Source organism: Mesoplodon densirostris, chromosome 2, assembly GCF_025265405.1.
Source record: "Mesoplodon densirostris isolate mMesDen1 chromosome 2, mMesDen1 primary haplotype, whole genome shotgun sequence".
In the NCBI taxonomy this organism is placed as follows: Eukaryota; Metazoa; Chordata; class Mammalia; order Artiodactyla; family Ziphiidae; genus Mesoplodon; species Mesoplodon densirostris.
The window spans coordinates 149,726,373-149,751,273 of NC_082662.1; the positions used below are offsets into that span (position 1 = coordinate 149,726,373).

Consider the following 24,901-nt stretch of genomic DNA (forward strand, 5'->3'; position numbering starts at 1 on the left):
TTGCTAAGAAAGACATCAAATGACAAAAGAAGAGAAGGATAAGAAGCAAGGAAGAAAGTATCTACAAAACATTTAAAAAACCCCAATAAAATGGAGATAGTAAGTCCTTACCTATCAATAATTACTTTAGATGTAATGGATTAAATTCTCCAATCAAAAGACACAGAATAGCTAAATGAAGAAAAGAAAAAGCAAGATCCAACAGTATGTTACCTATAAAAGACTCACTTTAGCTCTAGAGGTACATGTGAACTGATAGTAGAGGGATATAAAAAGATATTTCAAGAACATGGTAACCAAAAGAAAGCTGGGGCAGCTATACTTATATCAGCCTAGATTTTAAGCTAAAATTGGTCAAAAGAGGCAAGAGACAATGAAAAAGGGGTCAATCTATCAGAAAGACATAATAACTGTAAATATTAAATTTTACAGTAAATAAATAAAACTGTAAATATTAAACTGTAAATATTAAAGACATAAATAACTGTAAATAACATAGTAACTGTAAATACCCAATATTGGAGCACCTAAATATATAAAGCAAATACTAACAGAGATAAAAGGAGAAATAAGCAGCAATAAAATAATAGTTGGGGGGGGCTTCCCTGATGGTGCAGTGGTTGAGAGTCCACCTGCCGATGCAGGGGACACGGGTTCGTGCCCAGCTTCAGGAAGATCCCACATGCCGCGTGGCGGCTGGGCCCGTGAGCCATGGCCGCTGAGCCTGCGTGTCCAGAGCCTGTGCTCCACAACGAGAGAGGCCGCAACAGTGAGAGGCCCGCATACCACAAAAAAAAAAAAAAAAAAAAAAATTGTTGGGGACTTTAACACCCCACTCTCAACAATGGATAGATCATCCAATCAGAGAATCAATAACAAATCAGAGATTTGAAAATTACCATAGACTCAATATACCTGACACATACAGAGCATTCTATACAACAAAAGTAGAATACACATTCTTCTCAAGCACACATAGAACATTTTCTAGGATAGCTCATACATTAGACCACAAAACAAATCTCAGTAAATCTAAAATTATTGAAATCATACCAAATATCTTTTATGACCACAATGATATGAAACTAGAAATCAATAACAGGAAGAAAGCTGGAAAATACACAAATGAATGGAAATTAAACAACATACTGTTGAACAACCAATGTATCAAAAAAGATATCAAAAGGGAAAAAAAAATTTCTTGAGACAAATGAAAATGGAAACACAACACACCAAAACTTAAGGGATAGAGCATAGGCAGTTTTAAGAGGGACATTTACACTGATAAATGCATACATCACAGAAGAAATAAGATCTCTAAAAAAAATCTAACAGTACACCTCAAGGAACTAGGAAAAAAACAGACTAAGTCCAAAATTAGCAGAAGGAAGATAATAATAAAAATTAGAGCAGAAATAAATGAAACAGAGTACAAGGAAACAATAGAAAAGATTAATAAAACTAAGAATTGGTTCTTTGAAAAGATAAAATTGACAAAACATTAGCTAGACTAAGGAAAAAAAAAGACAGGACCCAAATAAATAAGATTATAAATGAAAGAGGAGACATTACAACTGATACCACAGAAATACAAAGAATCATAAGAGACTACGCTCAACAACTATAGCCAACAAACTGGACCACCTAGGCGAAATGGGTAAATTCCTAGAAATATACAACCTGTCAAGACTAAATCATGAAGAAAAAGAAAATCTGAACAGACCAACTAGTAAGGAGATTAAACCAGAAGTCAAAACCTCTCAACAAGGAAAATCTAGGACCAGATGGTTTCAGTGATAAATTTTACCAAATGTTTAAAAAAGAATTAATATCAAGTCTTCTCAAACTCTTTCAAAAATTTGACAAGGGAACGTTCCCAAACTCATTTTACAAAGCCATCATTACCCTGACACCCAAGTCAGGTAAGGACACCACAAGAAAAGAAAACTACAGGCCAACATCCCTGATGAATATAAATACAAAATTCTCAGAAAATACTAGAAAACTGAATTCAGCATCAAATTAAAAGGATTACACACCATGATCAAATGGTATTCATCTCTGGGATGCAAGGATGGTTCAAGATACACAAATCAATGTAATACATTATATCAATAGAATGAAAGATAAAAATCATATGCTCATTTCAATAGATGCAGAGAAGCACCTGACCAAATTCAACATCTCTTTATGATAAAAAAAATCTCAACAAATTGTATATAGAAGGAACATTCCTCAACATAATAAAGGCCATATGACAAATCTGCAGCTAACATCATACTGAGTACTGAAAGACTGAAAGTTTTTTAAGATCAAGAACAAGATGAGCGTGCCCACTCTCATCATTCCTATTCAACACTTTATTGGAAGTCCTAGCCAGACAATCAAGCAAGAAAAAGAAATAAAAGGCATCAGAATTGGAAAGGAAGAAGTAAAGTTCTCTCTATTTGTAGATGACATGATTATTTATATAGAAAGTCCTAAAGACTCCACCCCAAAACTGTTTGCTTTAATCAACAAATTCAATAAAGTTTCAGATACAAAATCAACATTAAAAAAATCACTACATTTTTATACACTAACAACAAATGATCTGAAAAAGAAATTTTTAAAAAATCTCATTTACGATAGCATCAAAAAAACCCAAAAAACTTAGGAATAAATCTAACCAAGGAGGTGAAAGATCTCTACATTGAAAACTATAAAACATTGATGAACTAAATAAAAGAAGACACAAATAAACGGAAAGATATCTTGTGTTCATGGATTGAAAGAATTAATATTGTTAAAATGTCCATATTACCCAAAGCTATTTATAGGTTCAGTGCAATCTCTATGAAGATTCCAATGGCATTTTTTACAGAAATGGAAAAAAAAATCTTAAAATTTGTTTGGAATCACAAAAGACACTGAATAGCCAAGGCAATCCTGAGAAAGAAGAGCTGGAGGCATCATACGTCCTGGCTTCAAACTACATTACAAAGCTACAGTAATCAAAACAGTAAGGTACTGCCATAAAAAAGACACATATACCAATAGAACAGAATCATAAGCACAGAAATAAACCCATGCATATACGATCAACTAATATTAGTCAAGAGGGTCAAGAATACTCATTGGAAAAAGAGTCTCTTCAATAAATGGCAGTGGGAAAATTGGATATTCACATGCAAAAGAAGGAAACTAGACCCGTGTCTTACACCACTCACAAAAAGTAACTTGAAATGTATCAAAGGCTTAAATGTAAGACCTCAAACCATAAAACTCCTGAAAGAAAACAGAGGGACAGGGACTTCCCTGGTGACGCAGTGGTTAAGAATCCTCCTGCCAATGCAGGGGACATGGGTTCGATCCCTGGTCCAGGAAGATCCTACATGCTGCAGAGCTGCTAAGCTCGTGAGCCACAACTACTGAAGCCTGAGCACCTAGAGCCTGTGCTCCACAACAAGAGAAGCCCCCACTCAACACAACTAGAGAAAGCCTGCGTGCAGAAATGAAGACCCAATGCAACCAAAAATAAAATTTAAAAAAAAGCAAATTAAAAATAAATAAACATTAAAAAATAAACAAAATAATAAAATTAAAAAAAAAAAAAACATAGGGACAAAGCTCCTTGACATTGGTCTTGGCAATGATTTCTGTGATATGACACCAAAAGCATAAGCAACAAAAGCAAAAACAAATGGGCCTACATCAACTAAAAAGCTCTATACAGCAAAAGAAAACATCAACAAAATTAAATGGCAACCTACTAAGTGGGAAAAAATATTTGCAAAGCACTATCTGATAAGGGGGTTAATATCCAAAATATGTAAGGAACGCATATAACTCAATAGTAAACACACACACACACACACACACACACACACACACACACAGGATTCAATTAAAAAAATGGCAAAGGACCTGAATAGACATTTTTCCAAAGAAGATATTCAAATGGCTGACAGGTACAAGACAAGCTGTTCAGCATCACTAATCATCCAGGAAATGCAAATCAAAACCACAATGAGATATCACCTCACACCTGTTAGAATAGCTATTATCAAAAATACAGGAAATGACAAGTGTTGATGAGGATGTGGAAAAAAGGGAACCCTTGTGCACCTTTGGGGGGAATGTAAATTGGTATAGCCCTTATGGAAAACAGTATCAAGGTTGCTCAAAAAACTAAAAATAGAACTACCATATGTGCAGCAATTCTACTTCTAGGCATATATCCGAAGAAAACGAAATCACTATCTCAAAGAGACATCTGCACTCCCATGTTCATTGCAGCATTATTCACAATAGCCAAGACATGGAAACAGCCTAAGTGTCCATAGATAGATGACTGGATAAAGAAAATGTGACATATATAAAACTATGCATATAATTTAATATTATTATTAAATACTAAATATTACTATACAATATATAATACTAATATTATTTACTATATATATATATATATATAATTTAATATTATCCAGCCATGAAAAAAGAAGGAAATCCTATCATTGTTGACAACACAGATAAACCTCGAGGACATTATACTAAGGGAAATAAGTCAGACAGAGAAAGACATACTGTATGTTCTCACTTATACGTGAAATCTAATAAAACCAAACTCATAGAAACTGAGAACCCGTTAGTGGTTATAGAGGTAGGAGGTTAGAGGTGGGGCAATGAGTGACGGTGGTTGGAAGGCACAAAGTTCCAGTTATAAGATGATAATTGTGATTGCAGTTAACAATACCATATTGTATAATTGAAAGCTGCTAAGAGAGTAGATCTTAAAAGTTCTAATTACAAGAAAAAAAGTTGTGTAGCTATGTGCAGTGATGGATGTTAGCTAAACATTGTGGTGATCATTTTGTGTGTGTGTGTGTGTGAGTGTGTGTGTGTGTGTGTGTGTGTGTGTATAATCACCTTAAACTTATGCAATATTATATGTTAGTTATATCTCAATGAAACTGAAAGGGTAAAAAAGAATATCTTAAAAAACCAAATGTCAACGTTAAAAAAAAAAAAAACTGGAAGGCTCAAGATGGGATGCTACAAAATTTAGGCAGCTGTTCTCTATGCAATAGTTGTTACCACATCATTGCAAGAAAAAAAAGAAAACAGGTTAAGTAATAGTGTATGTGACACTTTTTATATCTGTCTTTTTTAAAATGAAAATATTTCCTTGCTTACTTGATATGAGCAATAGCTCATCATGCAAGGCATGTAAACAACGAAATAAGAAATTAATTGAATCTTCCTTAAAACACTTGCTTTCTATAAAAAGTATGGACTGCTCTAGTTCCATTAAAACTGCAAGGCTGTGCCTTTACTAAAAAGACAGTCTTGAACACATTCTCTTAGAGATCTGTTTATTTTTATTACATGCAACACAATGATTCACTGGTAAAGCCAGTGAAATTTGGTTTAGAATTTTCATTTTTATTTTTACTCTTCTCCATTTCCTTTGTAATATGCAAACGTGTTTACAAAAGGTGACAGTTTTGATCTTGGGTCATTCCCACTATCAGTGATGCTATACTTTCACCAAAATTCCTATTTCTTTGAAATAAAATTTAAGAAAACAACAAAAAGGAAAGGAAGGTACAAACATAGAGAAGGAAAGAAAAAATAAGAGGAGGTGGGACAGGAAATCTTACCCACAAGTAGGAACAGGATTAAAAAAAAGAAAGAATAATTTATTGAGTTGAAAGAAAAGACTAATGTGTCTTTTTCTGTCCCTCTCTCTTCCTTGTTTTCCTCCCCCCCCACTCCCTCTCTCCTTCCTTCCTTCATTTTTTTCAGCGTAGGAACTTCCTTTTAATCTCCACAGAATCTGAAAGGTTTCCTCCAGATTTCTACCGTCTATACTGGGCTAGAATTCAAGGTCAAATGCTTGATTTTTCTCAACTAAGAGATAAGTGGAGGCAGTGAATAACTAGTGAGTTGAGCAGAAATGCAAGAGCTGAGCCCCTTACCTGTCACTTCACAAGTCAACGCAACACTCTGTTTCTCTTTTACCTTCACATCTTCAAATGTATTTTCACCCACAATGTGAGGTGGTACTAAAAAAAAAAAAAAAAAAAAAGACAGAAAAAGTAACAGTTCTAACAGCAGAATGGTTACTTAGAGGCATCTATTTTCATATTTTTATTAGGCTGTACCCTTTAAAACAATCCCTCCAAATTCTCATTATTATTTGTTTACTAGAATAATGCTATCATATTGTTTGATCAATTCTAAGATATACTATACAGTTATATGTCATAAATTCAATTATAATGAATTTTATTGTATGTAAATCATAAAATCTGGATAAATGTCAACAAGTCAATGAGTAAAAAAATCTATTAGACATTTATTTCTCCCTCTATAACTCTGATAAGCACTCACATTAAACAAGTTATCAGAGTCTTAGAACATTGTTGAACAATTGTGAACTGATAAGACATGGCATTTCAGCCTTTTTAAGCCAACTGATTACGTACAAACCATTCTAACATTGAATTCTTGCCAAGAGTGACAGTCCAGGGGCCAAAGAATACATAAATGTAAGTTCAAGCTGCAGATAAATTTTAACTTTGCTTCCAGAATGTATTTAAGACAATTTTATTTTGTCTAGATATTGTAAGTTATATAAATACCTAATACTGAAAGCCCGAAGGTTTTTCTTTCTTCACCAGCTGCATTCCTTACAACACAAGTATACTGGCCAGCATCTTCCATTCTGGTCTGCATCAACCGCAGAGTCCTTCCTCCTGGAGAAGCAAACAACCAGATGACGCAAAAAGAAATCTGTAACTTTACAAGTTAGCCGTGTAGTGCTGAATTTCGGGAAAATTTAATCAATTCACTTCAAAGGCCTTTAAAATGCATTTATGTCAAGCTTTTTAAAAATATCACGTTTTAAGGCTATACGAAGCAGAACAGATAATTCAGAAGAAATTTCTGATTTAATGGATAAAAAAAGTTAATACAAACCTAGGTGACAGCAAGTAAGAAATGGAGTTTCACAGAGGTACTGTTTGAACATAATCTTGAAAGGTAAGTATTCTTTAACACAGAGAGGAGTTAAGAGACACCGCTGTAGGTAGAGTATGAATGAGGATCTAGAGGTAGAAAGTAGATGTGAGGTGTGGCACCTAAAACAGAACAGGCGGATAAAACAGTGAGAGATGAGACTAGTTGGAGTATGACCAGATTCTGTGGGCCTTTGAATGCTATGCTAAGGAATTTAGACTTTATTGTGTTCACTAAAGGCTATGGAAGTACATAAACAAAAAAGTCATGCTCTGATTCGTTCTTTGGAAAAACAACTGTGACAGGATGTTTACGAAAAGATTCCCAGTTAGTCGTGGAACACATGAAATGGGAACGTTAGAAAGAGGACTACACCAACTACCCAGATTGGGATGACATCAATATACAAGTGATGAATGAAACCAGGAAGACTGACTACCAGTTTTCAACTGAGTTTCATGGAATTCTAGCACTATTTACATCAAAGTTTATGAGGGTCACTTTGTTCATTAGCACGACGCTGATTTTGTTCCTCTTTATATTTTGAACTTCTATGTAATGAAGAAAGATTCTGGTAGACTGGGAATGAAACTCTGATATGCTGAAGGGTGTAATTTGGAGGAAATCTCCTATTAAGGACCAAGGAAGAGGAGCCAGCAGATGAGACTGAAACAAAGCTGGCAGAGAACAAAGAGACACACTGAGAGAATAGAGTCCTTGAGGACACGGGGAGAGGGAAGGGTAAGCTGGGACGAAATGAGAGAGTGGCATGGACTTATATACACTTTGTGTGCTTTGTGTCCACCTAGAGGGGTGGGATAGGGAGGGTGGGAGGGAGACATAAGAGGGAGGGGAGATGGGGCTATATATATATATATATATATATATATATATATGTATGTATGTATAGCTGATTCACTTTGTTATACAGCAGAAACTAACACCATCGTAAAGCAATTATACTCCAATAAAGATGTTTAAAAAAGTGTAAATCATTTCTTAGGTTTTGTAATAATTTTCCACTCGGTGTATTTTTGCTTAGTACCCTGAATTTGAACTAAAAACATTGAAATGGTTAAACATAAAACTTTCATGTAAATATGCACCTGGATCTGAATTTATCAGGAGTTTCCATCTGCTTTATGTTTTTATAAACACAAGCCCTCATTGAGCTTTTCCTATAAGCAACCTACTCATCCTCAAACCAATGAAAGGTGAACTCAGTAGTATCTTATTTAGACAGACAAAACCGATTACCTAAATTCAGTCTTTTACCACAGTCTTTTAGCAAAGTTGAATACAGAAATTCCCTAAACATGTCAAAAAACTTATGTTAATTAGGAAAGGATTCAAAAGCACTCACTGCTACTTCAGATTAGTGAGACCATAATATGATTCCAGTTGAGAGATACTAAAAAAATACAATGTTTATGAGTCATTGCTGGCTCTGCAAACCTCAACCTCATAATCATAAATCTCATGATCTTTCCTTTCTCTTTGTTTCCTGGTCCTCTCCCTTATTGCAGTGAAAGACAAAAAAAGGTTGGACAGTAAATTATACTTAGATGGAGACATTTCTCGTACCTATTAAATTTTTATAGCAGCTATCTGTTCTTGGCAGACAACTTCATAACAATGATAGGACCTTCAACAAAGTACTTCTTTCAGAAAAGCTTGACTTAACGTCTCAGGAGGACTAATCTTAATGAAACAGAAATGTGCAGCCGATCAAGGAACAAGCGAGTCATACGCCATTCATCTGATTCTCAGTCATCGATTGCACAACACACATGTTCAGACTGTAAAACTGAATGACTCTTCTGGCAGCACCACAAGGTGAAGTACATTTAATGTGTTCGCTCAGGGATTTCCAGCTGCTAGTCAAGCAAAACAAAGCTATACAATAGAACCAAAACACTACTCCTGTGGATCTATAATAAGCCAGAGTACCTCATTTTATCTTGCCTTTTTCATTTCCAGGAGCCCTGATGTAGTTATTATATTTAAAAAGAATTCCTACTTTTTCAGCAATTGAGAATTTAAAAAAACCCAATAATATAAGGATGATTATAAGATAAGAAGATAATGTGTTCAGGTTTTTGGTAACCAAACTGCAATGAAATCTTTGCCATCCGTAGGCATTCCTTAAGATCAACAGAGGCAGGCAGCCCTTCAAAAATGAAAGCATTGTAGGACACAGGAAAGTTTCCTAGGATAGGGAGACCCAAATCTTTTACCAGGTTGTCTATGGCAAATAACAACAAACATGTATTGGATGCTTAGGATATAAGCAGGCACTGTGTTAGCTGCTTTACACATATTAACTCATCTTTACAAAACCCCCTAAGAGGCAAATACCACTAGTATCCTCACTTTACAAGTGAAGAACTGAAGTTAGCAAAGTTAAGAAACTTGCCTGAGGTTATAAATCTAGTATTATAGGCAATAGATATAATAATTATAGCAATGTATATTCCTCATTAAGCCCCTATCATTTGTAGACCAAGATCTTGAAGAAACAGAGGGATCTTAGGCTATTCAGACCTAATTCAAATACTAGGAAAGTATCTTTTCTGAAAAAGCCTTCAAAAGTGAGAATTTAAACTTTGAACAAATTTAGGGGCAGGGAGCTTGTTACCTCTTAAAATAGCTCATCTTGACTTTCAACAATACGAATATTTCTTAAAGTTGTTTGTATTCAGACCAAAATCTGTCCCTAGAATTTTCCATACACTGGTATTACTTTTAACCTTTGGCACTAGACGGAACCAACATAATCTTTTCTATGCCATGGCTCTTCAAGTATTTAAATGTAATTTTCACTATGCTGTCATGAGTTACACAAGGTTTATTTTTTCAGGTTAAATAGAATTGGACATATAGTTTACTTTGCAATAATTTGCCATCATGATTATCCTCCTTCAAAAATACTGTCAATAAATCCTTCTTCTAATCTTCCTAATGAGTAAGTTAAATCCACAATACAACTGGTGTTTTACTTGTTTTATTGGTGAAAATATATTTTATTCATGTGGCAAAACACTGCATCTGTTTTCATGATAAACACATTATACTGTTAATGCATACTCAATAACCAAAGCAATTCAGAGATCTTTTCATATGAAGAATTCTGAAGATATATCTCACCCTAATTTTCACCACTGGTTTTTGAATGTGAGTGCAGGAGTTTACTTAACTTTCATCTTGTTAGGTTTAACTCAAAAGTTCCAGAGTGAGGTGTGTTTGAATTCAGATGCCTTCATTCAGCACATTAGGTATTCTTCTAAATATCCAAGCTTTTTATTACCCATAAACTTGGCAAGATTATTTTCTTAGTCTGTACTCAAATTATTACTGAAAGGGGCCAAGTGCAGATTCCTGTGGCATGCCCCAAGACACCTCTCTCGACACTTACGCTGATCCATAAAGAATAAGCTAATAGATTTTCCTACATAATTAGATAAGGAATAAGAGGAATATCTTTTTTACAATAATGATAAAATCTTAGCTCACTTGAAACTATTCCATCTTGGAAATATAAATCTCACTCAGTTTAGAGTTGTGAAAAAATTTAAACTCGTGGTTATAGATATGTTATACAACATTATTCACTCTAGGCTCTGGCTTCAAGTATTTCTTTTCATTCTTCGCTTTTCAGATTGGTTGGTACTCATTCCAGCATGAATTATAGAGATATGTTATATAACATTATTCACTCTAGGCTCTGGCTTCAAGTATTTCTTTTCATTCTTCACTTTTCAGATTGGTTGGTACTCATTCCAGCATGAATGCTCTGACATCCCCATGATTTAAGTAATAAGTGAGTGCCAAGATTTCTTTGTCAAAAGGATATAGAGATATTTAGAGATTTTCCCCATTGTCATATAGCTTCTGTCATATAGCTTCTAAAATTTTTTCTTAATATGATCAGTGGGTATTATAGTAAGCAGCTAGATCATAAAGAAAAAAATAAGACATGGAGCTATGAGAAATTAAGGAGAAACTGTGGCCACAGGAAGCTAATCAGATTATCAGGCTACAAGAATTTCTAATACCTGAGAGAATTCTCAGAGAACTGCTAAAGTTGACAGGACACCCATCTTTAAGCCAGGTAATTGAAGGCAGGGGAATTCCTGAAGCTTCACAAGTTAGGGACACTGAGTTTTTTTCCACCACACTGATATTTTCAGGTGTCCTGTGGTTTCCTATGATGCTTGGAGGGGCTGTAAGACAAAACAAAACAAACAAGAAATGGAAAGGAGGGTGGCTAGTATGTAACAAACACCAAATTCTAAACAGCTTATTCTTAAAAATAAGGTTTCCATTTTCTAGTCAACAGTAAGCAAAATAAGCAATCACAACAATAAGATGATGATGATGATGACGATGACGACAACACTCCTGGAAGTAAAAATGTCACTTCTTCCTCACTAATAGCAACATATGACTTTTTTTTTTTTTTTTTTTTTTTTTGTACGTGGGCCTCTCACTGTTGTGGCCTCTCCCGTTGTGGAGCACAGGCTCCAGACGCGCAGGCTCAGCAGCCATGGCTCACGGGCCCAGCCGCTCCGTGGCACGTGGGATCCTCCCAGACTGGGGCACGAACCCGCGTCCCCTGCATCGGCAGGCGGACTCTCAACCACTGCGCCACCAGGGAAGCCCGACTTTTTTTTTTAATTTGTTTATTTTATTTATTTATTTTTGGCTGCATTGGGTCTTAGTTGCAGCACTCGGGCTCTTCGTTGCAGCATGTGAGCTCCTCTCGAGTTGTGGCGTGCGGGATTTCTCCCTCTAGTTGTGGTGCAAGGGTTCCAGGTTATGTGGGCTCTGTAGTTGTGGTGCGTGGGCTCCAGGGCGCGTGGGCTCTGTAGTTTGCAGCATGTGGGCTTCTCTAGTTGAGGTGCCTGGGCTCAGTAGTTGTGGCACGTGGGCTTAGTAGCCCCACGGCATGTGGGATCTTAGTTCCCTGACCAGGGATCAAACCTGCATCTGCTGTATTGGAAGGTGGATTCTTTACCACTGGATCACCAGGGAAGTCCCCAAATGACTTTCATATTATTATTCTAATAGTGGTGAATGATTTTCTGTGAGTCACTCATCTTTTCTGGTAATATGGATTCATGACTTTCTTATAGGCAGAATTTTCTAACAAATAATTCTAGTATTAAAAATTAAAAACAATCAAACAAATTAGAAGCTCAAAACCTCGTGAAACACACCAGCTTTCATGTTATCTATACTAACCACATTTTTGTTCCTTGGGCTAGTTGTTTCCTTGCTGGTTTTTTCCTTATTTTCACCCCAATCCATCTCATGGAGACAAATGTGGTTTCAACTGGAATAGGAGCAGTAGAGTTGATGGGACTTAGTGACACCAGATATGAGAAAAAGAGGAGTCAAGGATGATTCCTAGGTGTTTCCCTTGCTCAATCACATTAGGGGGTGGGATTGGCACAATCACCCTTGAGAGAGTGTGGATAGAGAAGCAGGTATTGCCCATTTCAGAGCCCTGGGGCATTCTAACACTACAGGCTGGAAGAGTAGAGGGAAACAATAAGGTAGGTTGAGAGGAAGGAGTTGCCTGAGAGTTAGAGACCAACCAAGAGGGGCAGGGGTGGGGCAGTTCCAGAAGCCTAGAAAAGACCTAAGTGACCAGCTCCTTGGGGTCAAATATGCCTTGTGAATGCAAAAATGTGAGACACACAAAGTGGGTTGAGAAGACGGGTTTGGGCAATGAGCAGAGTAGAATCAGGATAGTCTGAGGATAGAGTGACAAGTCACATTGACCCAACAGTCCTGGACAAGTGCAAGGGCTGGGTCAGAGGAGAACCAGTGTTAAAACCCAATTAAGCCAGCACTGGAACATAGATAAAACAAGGCTACACAGAGGCCTTGAGTGCCTCTATGTCCCTCATTAGCCCCATGGAAAGCTACCCCTCCATCATGTTTTCCTTCTGCACACAGAAGGGCCAGTGACACCCTCCACTTTCAATGGTCTTGCAGAATTGAAGTACATGGAAGATTGAGCCAACTGGAATTTAGCCTAATCTGAGACCTTGATTTCTCAACATCAGTCTTGCCTAGGAAATTTTATGACAGAAATTCTTGTTAATACAACTGACCTAAATGTCCCTCCCTAGAGAACTGATCAAATAAAGTATGAAACATTCAAATAATGAAATAGTAAGCACCCGTTAAAAAGAATGAAAAAACCACAATCTAACAAAACGATACATAGGACTGATCCCTTTTCAGTCTTTAGCTTTGGTTTACACACTGGCTGCAAACTACAAGATCTTAATACTGGACTTTGTGCATGTTCTAACTGGATTTAAGTTACAAGACCATGTCTATTTGATTTACCATTTCTATAGATTTAAAAAATGCAATTCAAATTGTATGCATACAAATAGGTGTCCCTGAGTACATGTGTGTTTGGTCCATTCCTACGGACATTTACTGCTCATTACTTAGAATTTTAAAGCTGACTTCAGTACAACTTATGCCCATCTGATGCTCAGTCAGTAAGCTCTAAGGAACCTAGACGTACACTAGCCAAGTCAGCTAATGTGGAAAACACAGAATCATGGAATATTACTTGGGATAGCACTGGATCAAAAGTACTTGAAGAAGATAATTATCTGCTTTACTATGTGCTTTCCTAAAAGAATATCCAATATATGCTTATTTCAGCAAGGTAAGATATGGAAGGTCAGGCATAGTAGGAGGAGTGATGAGACTGATCTAAAGAAGTGGTGCAAATGTAGAAAATAATCGACTATAAATAAAAGACTCAACATTTGAGGCCTATATCTCCCATCCAGGAGGCTACAGATTATATTAGCCAGTGAATAGACCTATTGAGCCTGTTTATACTTACTGTGTACACTTAAGTCATATTTTCTGTCAGTCATTCCTGCTATATTCACAGCAACACACACATAACGGCCTGTGTCAGACACATGGACACTCTTCAGCTGAAGGATATGACCTTTATCCGTTACTTCCATTCCCCTTCCCTTAGTCAAAGGGCGGCCATCTTTCATCCAGGTCACTGTTGGTTGAGGAATACCCTCCGCCTCACACTCTAAGGAAATGCTCTTCCCTCGAGTTACGATGATTTCAGTAGGGTGGGTGCCACTGTTGGCTATAGTTGGTTGAACTGGGAAAAAAAAGAAAAGAATAGGAAATGTTTGCCTTAAGTCTTATATAAGAATTTTCATCAGGCAAAGTTAAATTCTTTTTTTTTTTGAAAGAAAATGCTTTATTGTTTCTTGTGGCCATACAAGCAGTACAAATTTACAACAAAACAAAAATCACAAAATTCAGAAAAGTAGAAAGCTCACTCACCATGCTATAATCGAATATACCCACCGAAAACATTTAGGTCTTCATGAAACCAACCATTACAAAATGAAATTAAAGAAAACCTACTAAGCACAATAACATAAAAACAAATATCTAGGAATAATATGACAAAACACACTAAATTCATTTTTGATGTCAAAAAATTAGCTACTGAAGAAAAGACCCAGGACTAATAGACATGGCATTGCTGTACTGAGAGGTAGAATTCTTCTCCAATGTACCTAAACAGGTTCATAACTAAAATAAAGCTATCAATATAGTAAGGAAAGAATACTGCATTAGCTACTTTCCCTGCTTTTGAGAAGTTATACAACTATTTGAATTATCATTTGTAGCTCTAACCCAGGGAAGTCTTCTAGTACTAATTTTAAAGTAGATATGATAGCCTAGCTCATGAACTAATGTCTGTTACCAATTCCTTTCTTCCTTTCACTAGAGGAGTTGGAAAAGCTGACTTTCTCAGTCTTTGTTGGAAATTGAGGTGACCTCAGGAATCACCGTAGACCTAAAGAGTCTAAATGGAGGTCTGCTGGCAGGGGTGAGGTGAGGGGGCGGGTTTGGGAAATTTTTTGCTCTCCTGCCAAAAGAGAAAGATACCATTCTTTCCCCTTCTCACACTGCCTTCAATGTGGACTTGATACTACAAATGCAGCAACCATCTTGAGATAACAAAGGAAGGACCAGGAGGATCCTAGATCTCCTGTCCTGATAAGAGTAAGGTGCAGACCAACTCCAGTGACTGCCAGCCTCAGGCTTCTCATTATGTGAGAAAATAAACCTCTATTTGTTTAAGCCACTGATGGCCAGTGATTCTGTAAATTTATAGCTAAATTCACCTAGTGGATACTGATTCCAAGAAAGAAGATTAAACCAACTCAAATACACGTGTGTGGGAAAGAAAAGGGACCAGTGTTGGTAAACCTGTGTTCCAGGGCCAATCCTGTCACATACAAGCCATGTGACCTCAGCTGGTCATGGAAACTTCTCTGGGCTTAAGTTTCCACATACATTTTTTTTTTTTTTTTTTTTTTTGCTGTACGCGGGCCTCTCACTGTTGTGGCCTCCCCCACTGCGGAGCACAGGCTCCGGACGCACAGGCCCAGCGGCCATGGCTCACGGGCCCAGCCTCTCCGCGGCATGTGGGATCTTCCCAGACCGGGGCACGAACCCGTATCCCCTGCATCGGCAGGCGGACTCTCAACCACTGCGCCACCAGGGAAGCCCCCACATACACTTTTGAGGCAATATTTTTGTCTCATACCCCAGCTATGTAAAGATTAAATGAGGTAATGTAAATATTTTAAATACTTTAAAATCTTATATAAATTAAATATTCTTTACAATGAGGTATTTTTACATATTGTAAATATACCCTATGGTACAATGCCATCTTCTCCATTCCACACATACACTATCCTGACCCCCAAAAGTTACAGCCACAGTGATATATCTGCCAGCAGCAAGCTGATGCAGATGTTCAGCTGTATTGCTGAATAAATAACAGCTAGAAATAAGTAATTACTCTCTTTATTACATCAGCACAATTAAAATTTGTGGGTCTTATGAAAGGTATAGTTGTCCCTGGGTATCCATTGGGAATGGTCCCAGGACGCCCTCAGATACCAAAATGCTCAAGTCCATTCTATATAAAATGGCATAGTATTTGCATATAAGCTATGTACATCCTCCCTTATACTTTAGATCATTACTAGATTAGTTATAATACTTAATACAATGTAAATACTGTGTAAATAGTTGTAAATACAATGTAAATGCTATGTAAACAGTTGCCTGGTGCGTGGAAATTCAATTTTTGCCTTTTGTAACTTTTTGGATTTTTAAAAAATATTTTTCAATCTGCAGTTGGTTGAATCCATGGATGCAGAATCTGTGGATATGGAGGGCCAATTGCATACTATAACCATACCACTTTGAATGACTCTTAAAGATATGAAGAAAAAGTAAAAGGGAAGGATGGAGAGGTTTTTTTAAAAAAATTGTGCCAAAGCCTGGCTAACTAATAACTTACTGTAAACTTGCAGATTGTAGTCTTTCTTTGCTGTTCCAGCAACATTTGATGCCACACATGTATAGAGCCCTGCATCAGATTCTTCTGCAACTGAAATCTGCAAATGCCTGCCTCCAGATAAAGTTCTGACCCGCCCTGCAGAATCAGCCAGCACTGGGGAGCCTGCAAAGAAAACCAAGTGGCAGAATGTGAAGCATAAATGTAAGGTGTTTTGTGTATATACTCTAATGAGTATATATACATATATATTTACTTCCTAGTTCACATACTTAAAAGGCAGAGGACACTGTATAATAATCTATGCAAAAAGGAGGAGGAGGAAGATAAAGAGCAGACTATCTTCTGCAAATTTTTCTTTCAATCAATATTGCATTTAAAAGAAAACATACTTAGTAAAACAAACAAAATAAAATCTTTAAGTAAAACAAGAATTATTTTTTAGATCAGCTAAAAATTTAGATGATCTGATACTTAATGGAAACAGATATTTGTTGATGAATAACTAAAAATCTGTTCAACTGCAGAATTCAATCTTAACGTACATTACAAAACTGTCACAGATACAGCAAAAATGTTTGCTTTAAAAAAAAAGAAGAAAAATTTTAAACCTATTTTAAAGAAGAAAGAAATAGTTCATTGAATGGTGGATTCTTGATCATTATAGCTGCCCTACAATGCATTTGATTAAAAAAGAATTAATGGAGAAAATTAATTTCTTCTTGGGAGCAGTGAGTCTCAAAACTGACAATTTTCAGGTTGATATTGTAGAAGTATCACATATGGCACATTTAACACAAAGCAATTCTGCTGTCTGGTATTTTCCCATGCAAAGCTTAAGAAAGTTTGTTGGCATGTTTCTCAAACAAAATATAAATTCACTTAATATTTATATTTAATTTTATAAATGTCAGAGGATGAAAACTGACCTTTCTTCTTCCAAATGAGATTTGGGGGTGGAATACCATTTGATTCACACAATAGACTAATAAGATGCCCTTCAATGACTGTAAGCTGAGCAAGTTCATCAGAACCATAAATATTCGGTGGTACTGAAAGATTAAAAAAAGGAAAAATATTATTTTACACTCAAATATAAAATTTCCCTAACACTTTGCATGTAAAAATAAAAAAAGGTTCCCACTCAAATGGTACATGTAAATAATTTAGCACTTGAGGTTGACATATCAACACCACATTATAAGTCAACTGTAAGACCTAGAATAAATACCTAATAGCAGACTTCCCATTTTCACAGATAGAAACTTAATTATCAAAACACTCAGAGTGATATAAAAAGGAGATACAGTCTAGATATTTAGACATCTTGCACCAAAAGAAATGAAGACACTTACCAAATTTAAATTTAACCCAGTCATTGTGCCTCTCCAGCTTTGATATCTCATGTTGAACAGAATAGAAAGACATCAGGCATATAACATATAGTAAAGAACAGAGGTAAGGAATTTGATCTGAGAAACAGACATGCTACCTATCCTAGATTGCACAGTCTGCATCCCCCCATTGATCTCCAGCTTCTGCTTGGAACCCCCAAAGTGAATTCTGACTACCCACACTTTACTCAAAGAGGCTGAGTCTGCATTTGCTGGTTGAACTCTCCCTTGGGACACTTTTCTGGTTGCAGTATTATCACGTGATAGATGCTTATTCTCCCAAGCTCCTGGGAGTTGAGGAGTGGGAGAATCCTCCTCACTGCCAAATGCTGCTCCCAGCCATTGTTCAAGCACCCCCATGAAAGTCTCTATTCTTTTGAGGCTAATGTCACCCACTTACTTCTTTTTTTCTTATCACCATCTGTGAACCTGTCATTCTTTTTCCATTCACTGAACAATTTGGTACTTGTTTTTATCCTTTCTCTTTACATAAAGACCTGCCACATTCTGTATGAACTGAATATCCACATGTCTAAACACCTGGCTACTCAGTTCCTTGATCTGCTCATCCTGTTCTCCATCAGAGGCCATACCCTTTTCACCATCTAGAACATTTCTCCTATCAATTTATAAATTTAGGCCACTTTCTGACAACTGCTCTATCCTTATAGCTCCTTCACGCAACTATTCCCAATTCTCAATTCAATGACCTAATTGAATCTCAAGTCTTTAAACCTCTCAGAAGCCTCCCAACCTAGCTGCTTACTCTTTTATTTACCAACTTCACTATCTAACTTAGATTTCATGATCAGTAATTTCAGCTAGTCCTCTGCCAATATTTTCAACTGCCTGGCACCATTGCTCTTCCTATTTGGCAATACCCTTAATTTGGGATGAATCCTATAGTTCACTCTGTCATCACCTATCCCACAGATGAAAATTGTACAGAAGAAAATGACAACTACACAAATTGCCACCACTATAAATTCATGATCTCCAACCCAAACTCCACCTCCTCTACTCCCATGGCTTCCAAATCTGTACCTTCCAAATCTGTACCTGTAATGCAGATACTCTCTGAGATCTGGACTTTTATATCTGACTACTTAACATCTCATCTTGGATGCCTTAGAGGCACTGTCAAACTCAACTTGCCGCAAACTGAACTCAGTAACCAGTGTCATTGCCTTTCTTCTTAAGCTCTCTATGCCTACATGTGGCATAGTACCTAGTCACCCTATAAATGATTTTTGAGGTCTCAACTTTCTCTCCCCTATCATTCATTCTTACATTGACTGCAACCTGCTTTCTTCTTTAAGAGGCATTGGTCTACTCAGTTGTGAAGTACACTTTGTATTTTATGTCTCATTTGGCTTCTCTGCAATGTGTGCCATTATTCATTCATTCATTCACTCATCTATCTAACCATGTCCAACTTATTTGTTGTCTGTGTTCTTCTTCTGGGAACACCATTGTCCCTTAGTTTCCATGACACAAGCTTTACCCAGTTTTCCTCCTCCCTCTTTGACTGTTCCTTCTCAGTTTCCCATTTGGGGGTCTCTTTTTCTGTCTCCCTTCTTATGTGATATGTGAGGGTCATTCTATACAGTACTCTTTTGTACACATTCTTCTTATTCTCACTAAGGGATCTCTACTACTACGTATACACTCATGCCTCTAACCTCATATTTTTAACTGTTATCTCTTTCTCCTGAGCTATAGGCTCATAATTCTGATGGCATAGAGGACAGCTTCACATGAACAGTCTACAGGTATCTCTAATACAGCATTTTAAAAATGAATTCGTCACCTCACTTTCTAATTGATCATCACTCCAAATTTTTCTTTTTCTTTTCTTTTTTTTTTTTTTCAAACTTTACTTGATAAGACTTAGCTCAGTGTTGTCCATACTGGGAGTTATATGAATATTTTCCCCATTTGAAAGAAATGAGAAGAGAAGGGAAAGAAGGGAAATACAAAGGGAGAAAAAGGATGGAAGGAGGTAGGAACAGAAGTGAATGATACATAACAAACGTAGCAAATATAAATGTACTGCATAGTAAACTCTGTCGTTTAACAGTAAATCCTTTTACAGGTGAATGATAATACTTCTTACAATTTTCCTCAAGATTTTTTTAAATGATAATAATGATTTATAATTAACAAGTCATTTTATACATAAAATATTTATTCTCTATTGGAATTAGATTACTTCCTCTACCTATTTTTATTTTAAAATGTGTTTTTGAATTAACTTTTATAATCAAAGGTAAATTTCAGGTTACTATCTCAAAAATTAAAAAGTTTAAACAAATACAATCAAAATTAAGAGAGCTTAATATGTTATAAATGAATTTAAAGAAGTACTTAAAATAAAGGTGAATATGTAGGAAATGGGAACACTGTTAAACATAGTGTAACAACTACAGTGATATAAAAGTTGTGACTATTCCTAAGAATTATCTTAATCAGTAATAGTAAAACTTCAAGCAAGAATAGCTTTGTACATTCGTCAGCAGAGTAATCCCATCTCCCACCCACAAGTGCATGTGTTCTCTTTCTCTCACACAAATATAATTCACATACACAATTTAGCCTTTTGACTTATTTTCAACTGACCAACACACTCTCTGTTCATGGAGAACACTCAATCATTAGAGGATCTCAGTTGTAGAAGTTAAAAGGCATATTAATCAGGCAGGAGAGCAGAACTGTTCTGCATCAAAGTTACAGTGACCAACATGTTTAGGTTCAGGAAATCCGTCTAGTTGCTCTTGAATTAATTATATAAGCTGATATTCAGGACAGTTCAGCATCATTTAAACATATTAATTAGTGTCCATGTCTGTATGATGATCAATTTTAGTTATGTGGTTGGTTATTTTAAGAACTGACACAAAGAATCAAAGATTAAACCACAAGCTGTGTCATTTGCTTTACAGGGGCTGATCCCACTTACCCCAAATGTTGACATTATAGTTTTTCTCAGTTTTTCCAGCAACATTCGTTGCCTCACAAGTGTAACGACCACTATCTTGAACCTGAGCATCTTCAATCTGAAAACAAAATCATGCTTTGAAACCACAGTTTCTATTTCATAAGTAACTGGGGCTTTTCTATTAATGTTATTTGTGATCTCTGATTTTTCGTTTGTGTTCTGAAGGTTTTCAAACATGTAAAAAATAGAGGGAACAGTAAAATGGATGGCTATATGCCCATCACCCACATTCAACACTTATCAAGATTCAGCAATTCTCATTTATGTTATACCTTATTTGAATCTCATTAATTTTACTGTTTGAAGGTCTAGAAAGGCCTTTTAAATATGATTCAGATAAAATAACAAAAAAATCACAATTAATTTCTGAATATGTTATTCAGGGCTTTAAATATACAATCTTTCCATGCCCAGGTCCTTGTTCAGTAAAATAATACCCATACTATTAATTTATTATGTCTTCTCCCATATTGGGTTTGTAAGCTTCTTCAAGCCAGGTATTATACTCAATTAGTCTCAATCTCCTAATACCCAGTTTGGTGCTTGGTAGATAACTGAATACCAGTAAATACTTTCCATATATTTATCTGCAACATACATTAATACTCATTTATCATTTATTCATAGACCTTTCAGCAGTTATGAGAATCTTGTACCAGGTACTATAGGTAGAAGATACAAAGAAGTATGGTGTAATATATGGTTTCTGACTTGAATTTTCAATCTAGTTGAGAATATAATGTATGTGAACATAAAAAAAGTTTAATAATAAACAAGGTATAAATAAGAATATAAGATAATCTAAGAGGTACAACAAACAGTATGTAATTGCTAAAAGCTTTGAAATCAATTGCTAAAACATTCAAAAGAGAATCATTGAAGTTGGAGTTATCATTAAAAGTATTTAGTACAGCAGGGGTACACTAGAAGTTTTCATTTCTATGAGGTCTTCGCCCTATGTTCCTTCCTATGGACCCAAACATTCCAGGGTGCCTGGCTAGCCTCAGTGGTGGAGACTCAGTGGATCCTAGGATTTCTTCACCATCACCTCTCTCCTGGCTTCCCAACTCTATTGGGATCTGTGCTCTGAAGAAATGAACTTCTCTACTCACTAAAATTTGCTAGGAGAGTTCTAATCACGTATAGCTCTCCCCCAGCAGTGCTGGGACCTGTGGTTTATACAATCGTCTCCTTCTATCATTCAGTCAGAGCTGAGGTTTGAGAATTCTACCAGCTGCTTTCTTGAATTCTGGGGTCTGCCTCTGAGAAGGGGCAGTGCTTTTTGCTCCCCCCCCCATATAGCTCAACTGACTTATCCTACTTTCCTCCAACAGTGACTCCGGACTTTCCTTCCTCACCAGCTCCATCGTTACAGGATCATAATTCCGAACGACTCCATCCTCTCGCCTCCAATATACACTTTCACCTCCCTCTCACTCTCTCCTATACTTCTATCCTCCTTGTGTAAGCATCTTAGCTTCCTTTGTGTTGAAAATCATTATCCATTTCCCAAGACTCTCCTTGCTTGACAGTAATAATATTCCTTTACCAAGAAACTATATGGTGTAGTGGTTAGCAGCATGGATTCTGAAGCTATACTCCTGTATTCAAATCCCATTTCTGCCACTTAGTAACCGTGGGCAGATTACTTAGCCATTCTTTCAATTCTAAATACAGTTATTATGAGGATTTTATAAATACTCCAATGGCCTGTTGGCTTCCTGAATCCTAATTCCTTAAGTTGGCTTTCAATGTTAGCTCTTATTTCGCTTAAATCAACGTACTCAACCTTATTTCCAAAATTCACTTTGTTAAATTGTTTCAGTCACACTAGCCTACTTGCTTCCCATAAACAGGCCTTCTGTCCTATCTACCCATAAAAAGCCATGTAGCCTTCCAAGACTATTCTGGACAACCACAGCCTCACGTTTCGCTATCTTTCCCAAATGTACTGTCTATATCATCCACTTGGTAATTAACTTAGAGACTTAGAGCACTCATTGCATTTTTCATGAGCTGTTAAATTTTCATATAATTATGCAAAATTGGAAGACATTTTGCATAAATGTGTCATACTTTTTTGCATCCCTATGCAGAGCACCTAGAATGGGTATTTGCTGATTGGCTGAATGACTGAAGATGATGCACTCCTTAGAATATTTCTATAATATTTTCCTAGAAGTATTTTTGAATGGCTTCTGCCTACAAACATGAATTGACAGTTAAGTATAATACTTAAACCTTACTAAGCATAAAACTGAAAAATATTACAAACCTCATTAATAAAAGGGTTCCTAGAATTTTATAAGATGAAATTAGTAATATACTTGTAAAGTTTAATAGGGGTACTACTTTGTTAGTGGTAATACCAAAGCCATGAGCTTAGGAATAATATAAGAAGCAATAAATGAATCTATAGGCTTACCTTTAACACACTTCCATTTTCAGTGACACTGAGGCCTGGTTTCTTCAGCAAGGGGTGGCCGTCTTTTAACCAGGTCAGAGTCGGTGGGGGAATAGCATCACTGTGACATAGTAACTCCACAGCTTGGCTAATGAGGATAGAGATGTTCTGTTCTTCTCCCACAATATTTGGTGCAACTAAGTGAAAGATGGGTTTTTCCCTCAGGATAAAAGAGGCCAGCATACTGCTTGTCTTTATTAATCATCAGGACATATATTGAATAACTTTATTAGTTCTTTTAAGATGTAGGATCACAGTAATTTTAACATACCCTCTGCACATCATTTGATTCAGAATCAAGTGTTCATAAATCACTGATTAATGTGTTCCTGTTGAACAGAAATAGTTTTTTCACGAACTTTTCACATAAAAAATTTTAGAACTGGAAGTTCTCACCAAGTGCCCACTTAAGAAACTTCTTGAACTAGATGTCACCACTTAAGATTTTCAAAGTCTTAAACCACTCATGAAATATTTTGGAAATAACAATGAATTAAAAGCAAACACATTTTTGATGTTTATTTTTCACAAAAGAAAGTAAATTTCATAAACACAGAGGCAAAATAAAAAAATAGAGTTGCAAGAGTACATCCTGTCCCACCTCACAGTTTGCAAAACATAAGATGGGTGACAGATAAGAGCTTATTTGAAATAACGTGACTAATTGGTGGCAAAACTAGGAGTCTTCTGACTTGCAGTTTAGAGCTCATTTTGGTTTTCCACGGTGCCTTGTCAGTTTTCTATGGAATAAAGACCATGTGGGATAAATGATACATTAAAGACCAAACTAAAACAGTGACCAGCTGTACAGCATACAACTACATAAAAAGAAGAAATGAGTTGAAATTTTAATGAGATTAAAATTAGAATTCCCTCGCTATAAGGCTTGTCAGATCCTGAAATATATTCTTGGAGAAGTTTAAGGAACTGCATTCCCTTGGGTGTATTAAAAAATAGAGTAAACAATCATTTGTCTCAGATGGTCGAGGTACAGCCCTGCCAAGAATTAGACGGTGGGCTCCATAAGCTCTCAAGGACTCTTTCAGGTTTATATTTATAATAATTCAAAATCATGAACTAATGATAAAATCAGGCCTGTTATAAAAGGGCCACTCCAAAAAAGCACAGAGGGGAATTTCCTCAGCCATTTCTCACTAAATCCCATAACTATTTAGGATTGTAGGAAACATACCATATTTGTAGTATTTTTGTTTTTTTTTTTTTTTTGGTAAGAAAGGTTAGGGGCTTCCCCGGTGGCACAGTGGTTGAGAGTCCGCCTGCCGATGCAGGGGACACGGGTTCATGCCCCGGCCCGGGAAGATCCCACATGCCGTGGAGCGGCTGGGCCCGTGAGCCACGGCTGCTGAGCCTGCGCGTCTGGAGCCTGTGCTCCGCAACGGGAGAGGCCACAACAGTGAGAGGCCCGCGTACCGCAAAAAAAAAAAAAAAAAAAAAAAGAAAGGTTAAGTTTCATTGAAATGAATCCTAAAGGATTTTCCAAATGCTTTGGTAGAAATAAGACTTCTATGGTAAGGAACATTATGATAGTCCTTTGGCCATTGTTTCCAGCTTGATACTGTTGCATGTGGCAAAATGACAATGAACGCAGGGTACTTAAGCTAGTCCCTATAGCTTAAGGGACTATA

At 36.4% G+C, this 24,901-nt stretch overlaps 1 protein-coding gene across 7 annotated transcripts in view; it reads right to left on the minus strand.

Annotated features, from left to right (window-relative positions):
• Window positions 1-24,901, minus strand: part of HMCN1 (hemicentin 1) — a 755,474-nt gene that overhangs the window by 169,386 nt on the left and 561,187 nt on the right. For all 7 annotated transcript variants that reach the window (XR_009531210.1, XM_060091137.1, XM_060091136.1 and 4 more), the window contains 8 exons: window positions 23,217-23,392; window positions 20,753-20,849; window positions 17,329-17,451; window positions 16,403-16,564; window positions 13,886-14,167; window positions 11,061-11,228; window positions 6,630-6,743; window positions 5,964-6,050 (listed from right to left, as the gene is read on the minus strand). Coding sequence is in view for 6 of the 7 variants with exons in the window: in XM_060091137.1 (XP_059947120.1) it covers window positions 5,964-6,050; window positions 6,630-6,743; window positions 11,061-11,228; window positions 13,886-14,167; window positions 16,403-16,564; window positions 17,329-17,451; window positions 20,753-20,849; window positions 23,217-23,392 (1,209 nt within the window). In the remaining variant the exon portion in view is untranslated. The remainder of the gene's footprint in view (window positions 1-5,963; window positions 6,051-6,629; window positions 6,744-11,060; window positions 11,229-13,885; window positions 14,168-16,402; window positions 16,565-17,328; window positions 17,452-20,752; window positions 20,850-23,216; window positions 23,393-24,901) is intronic.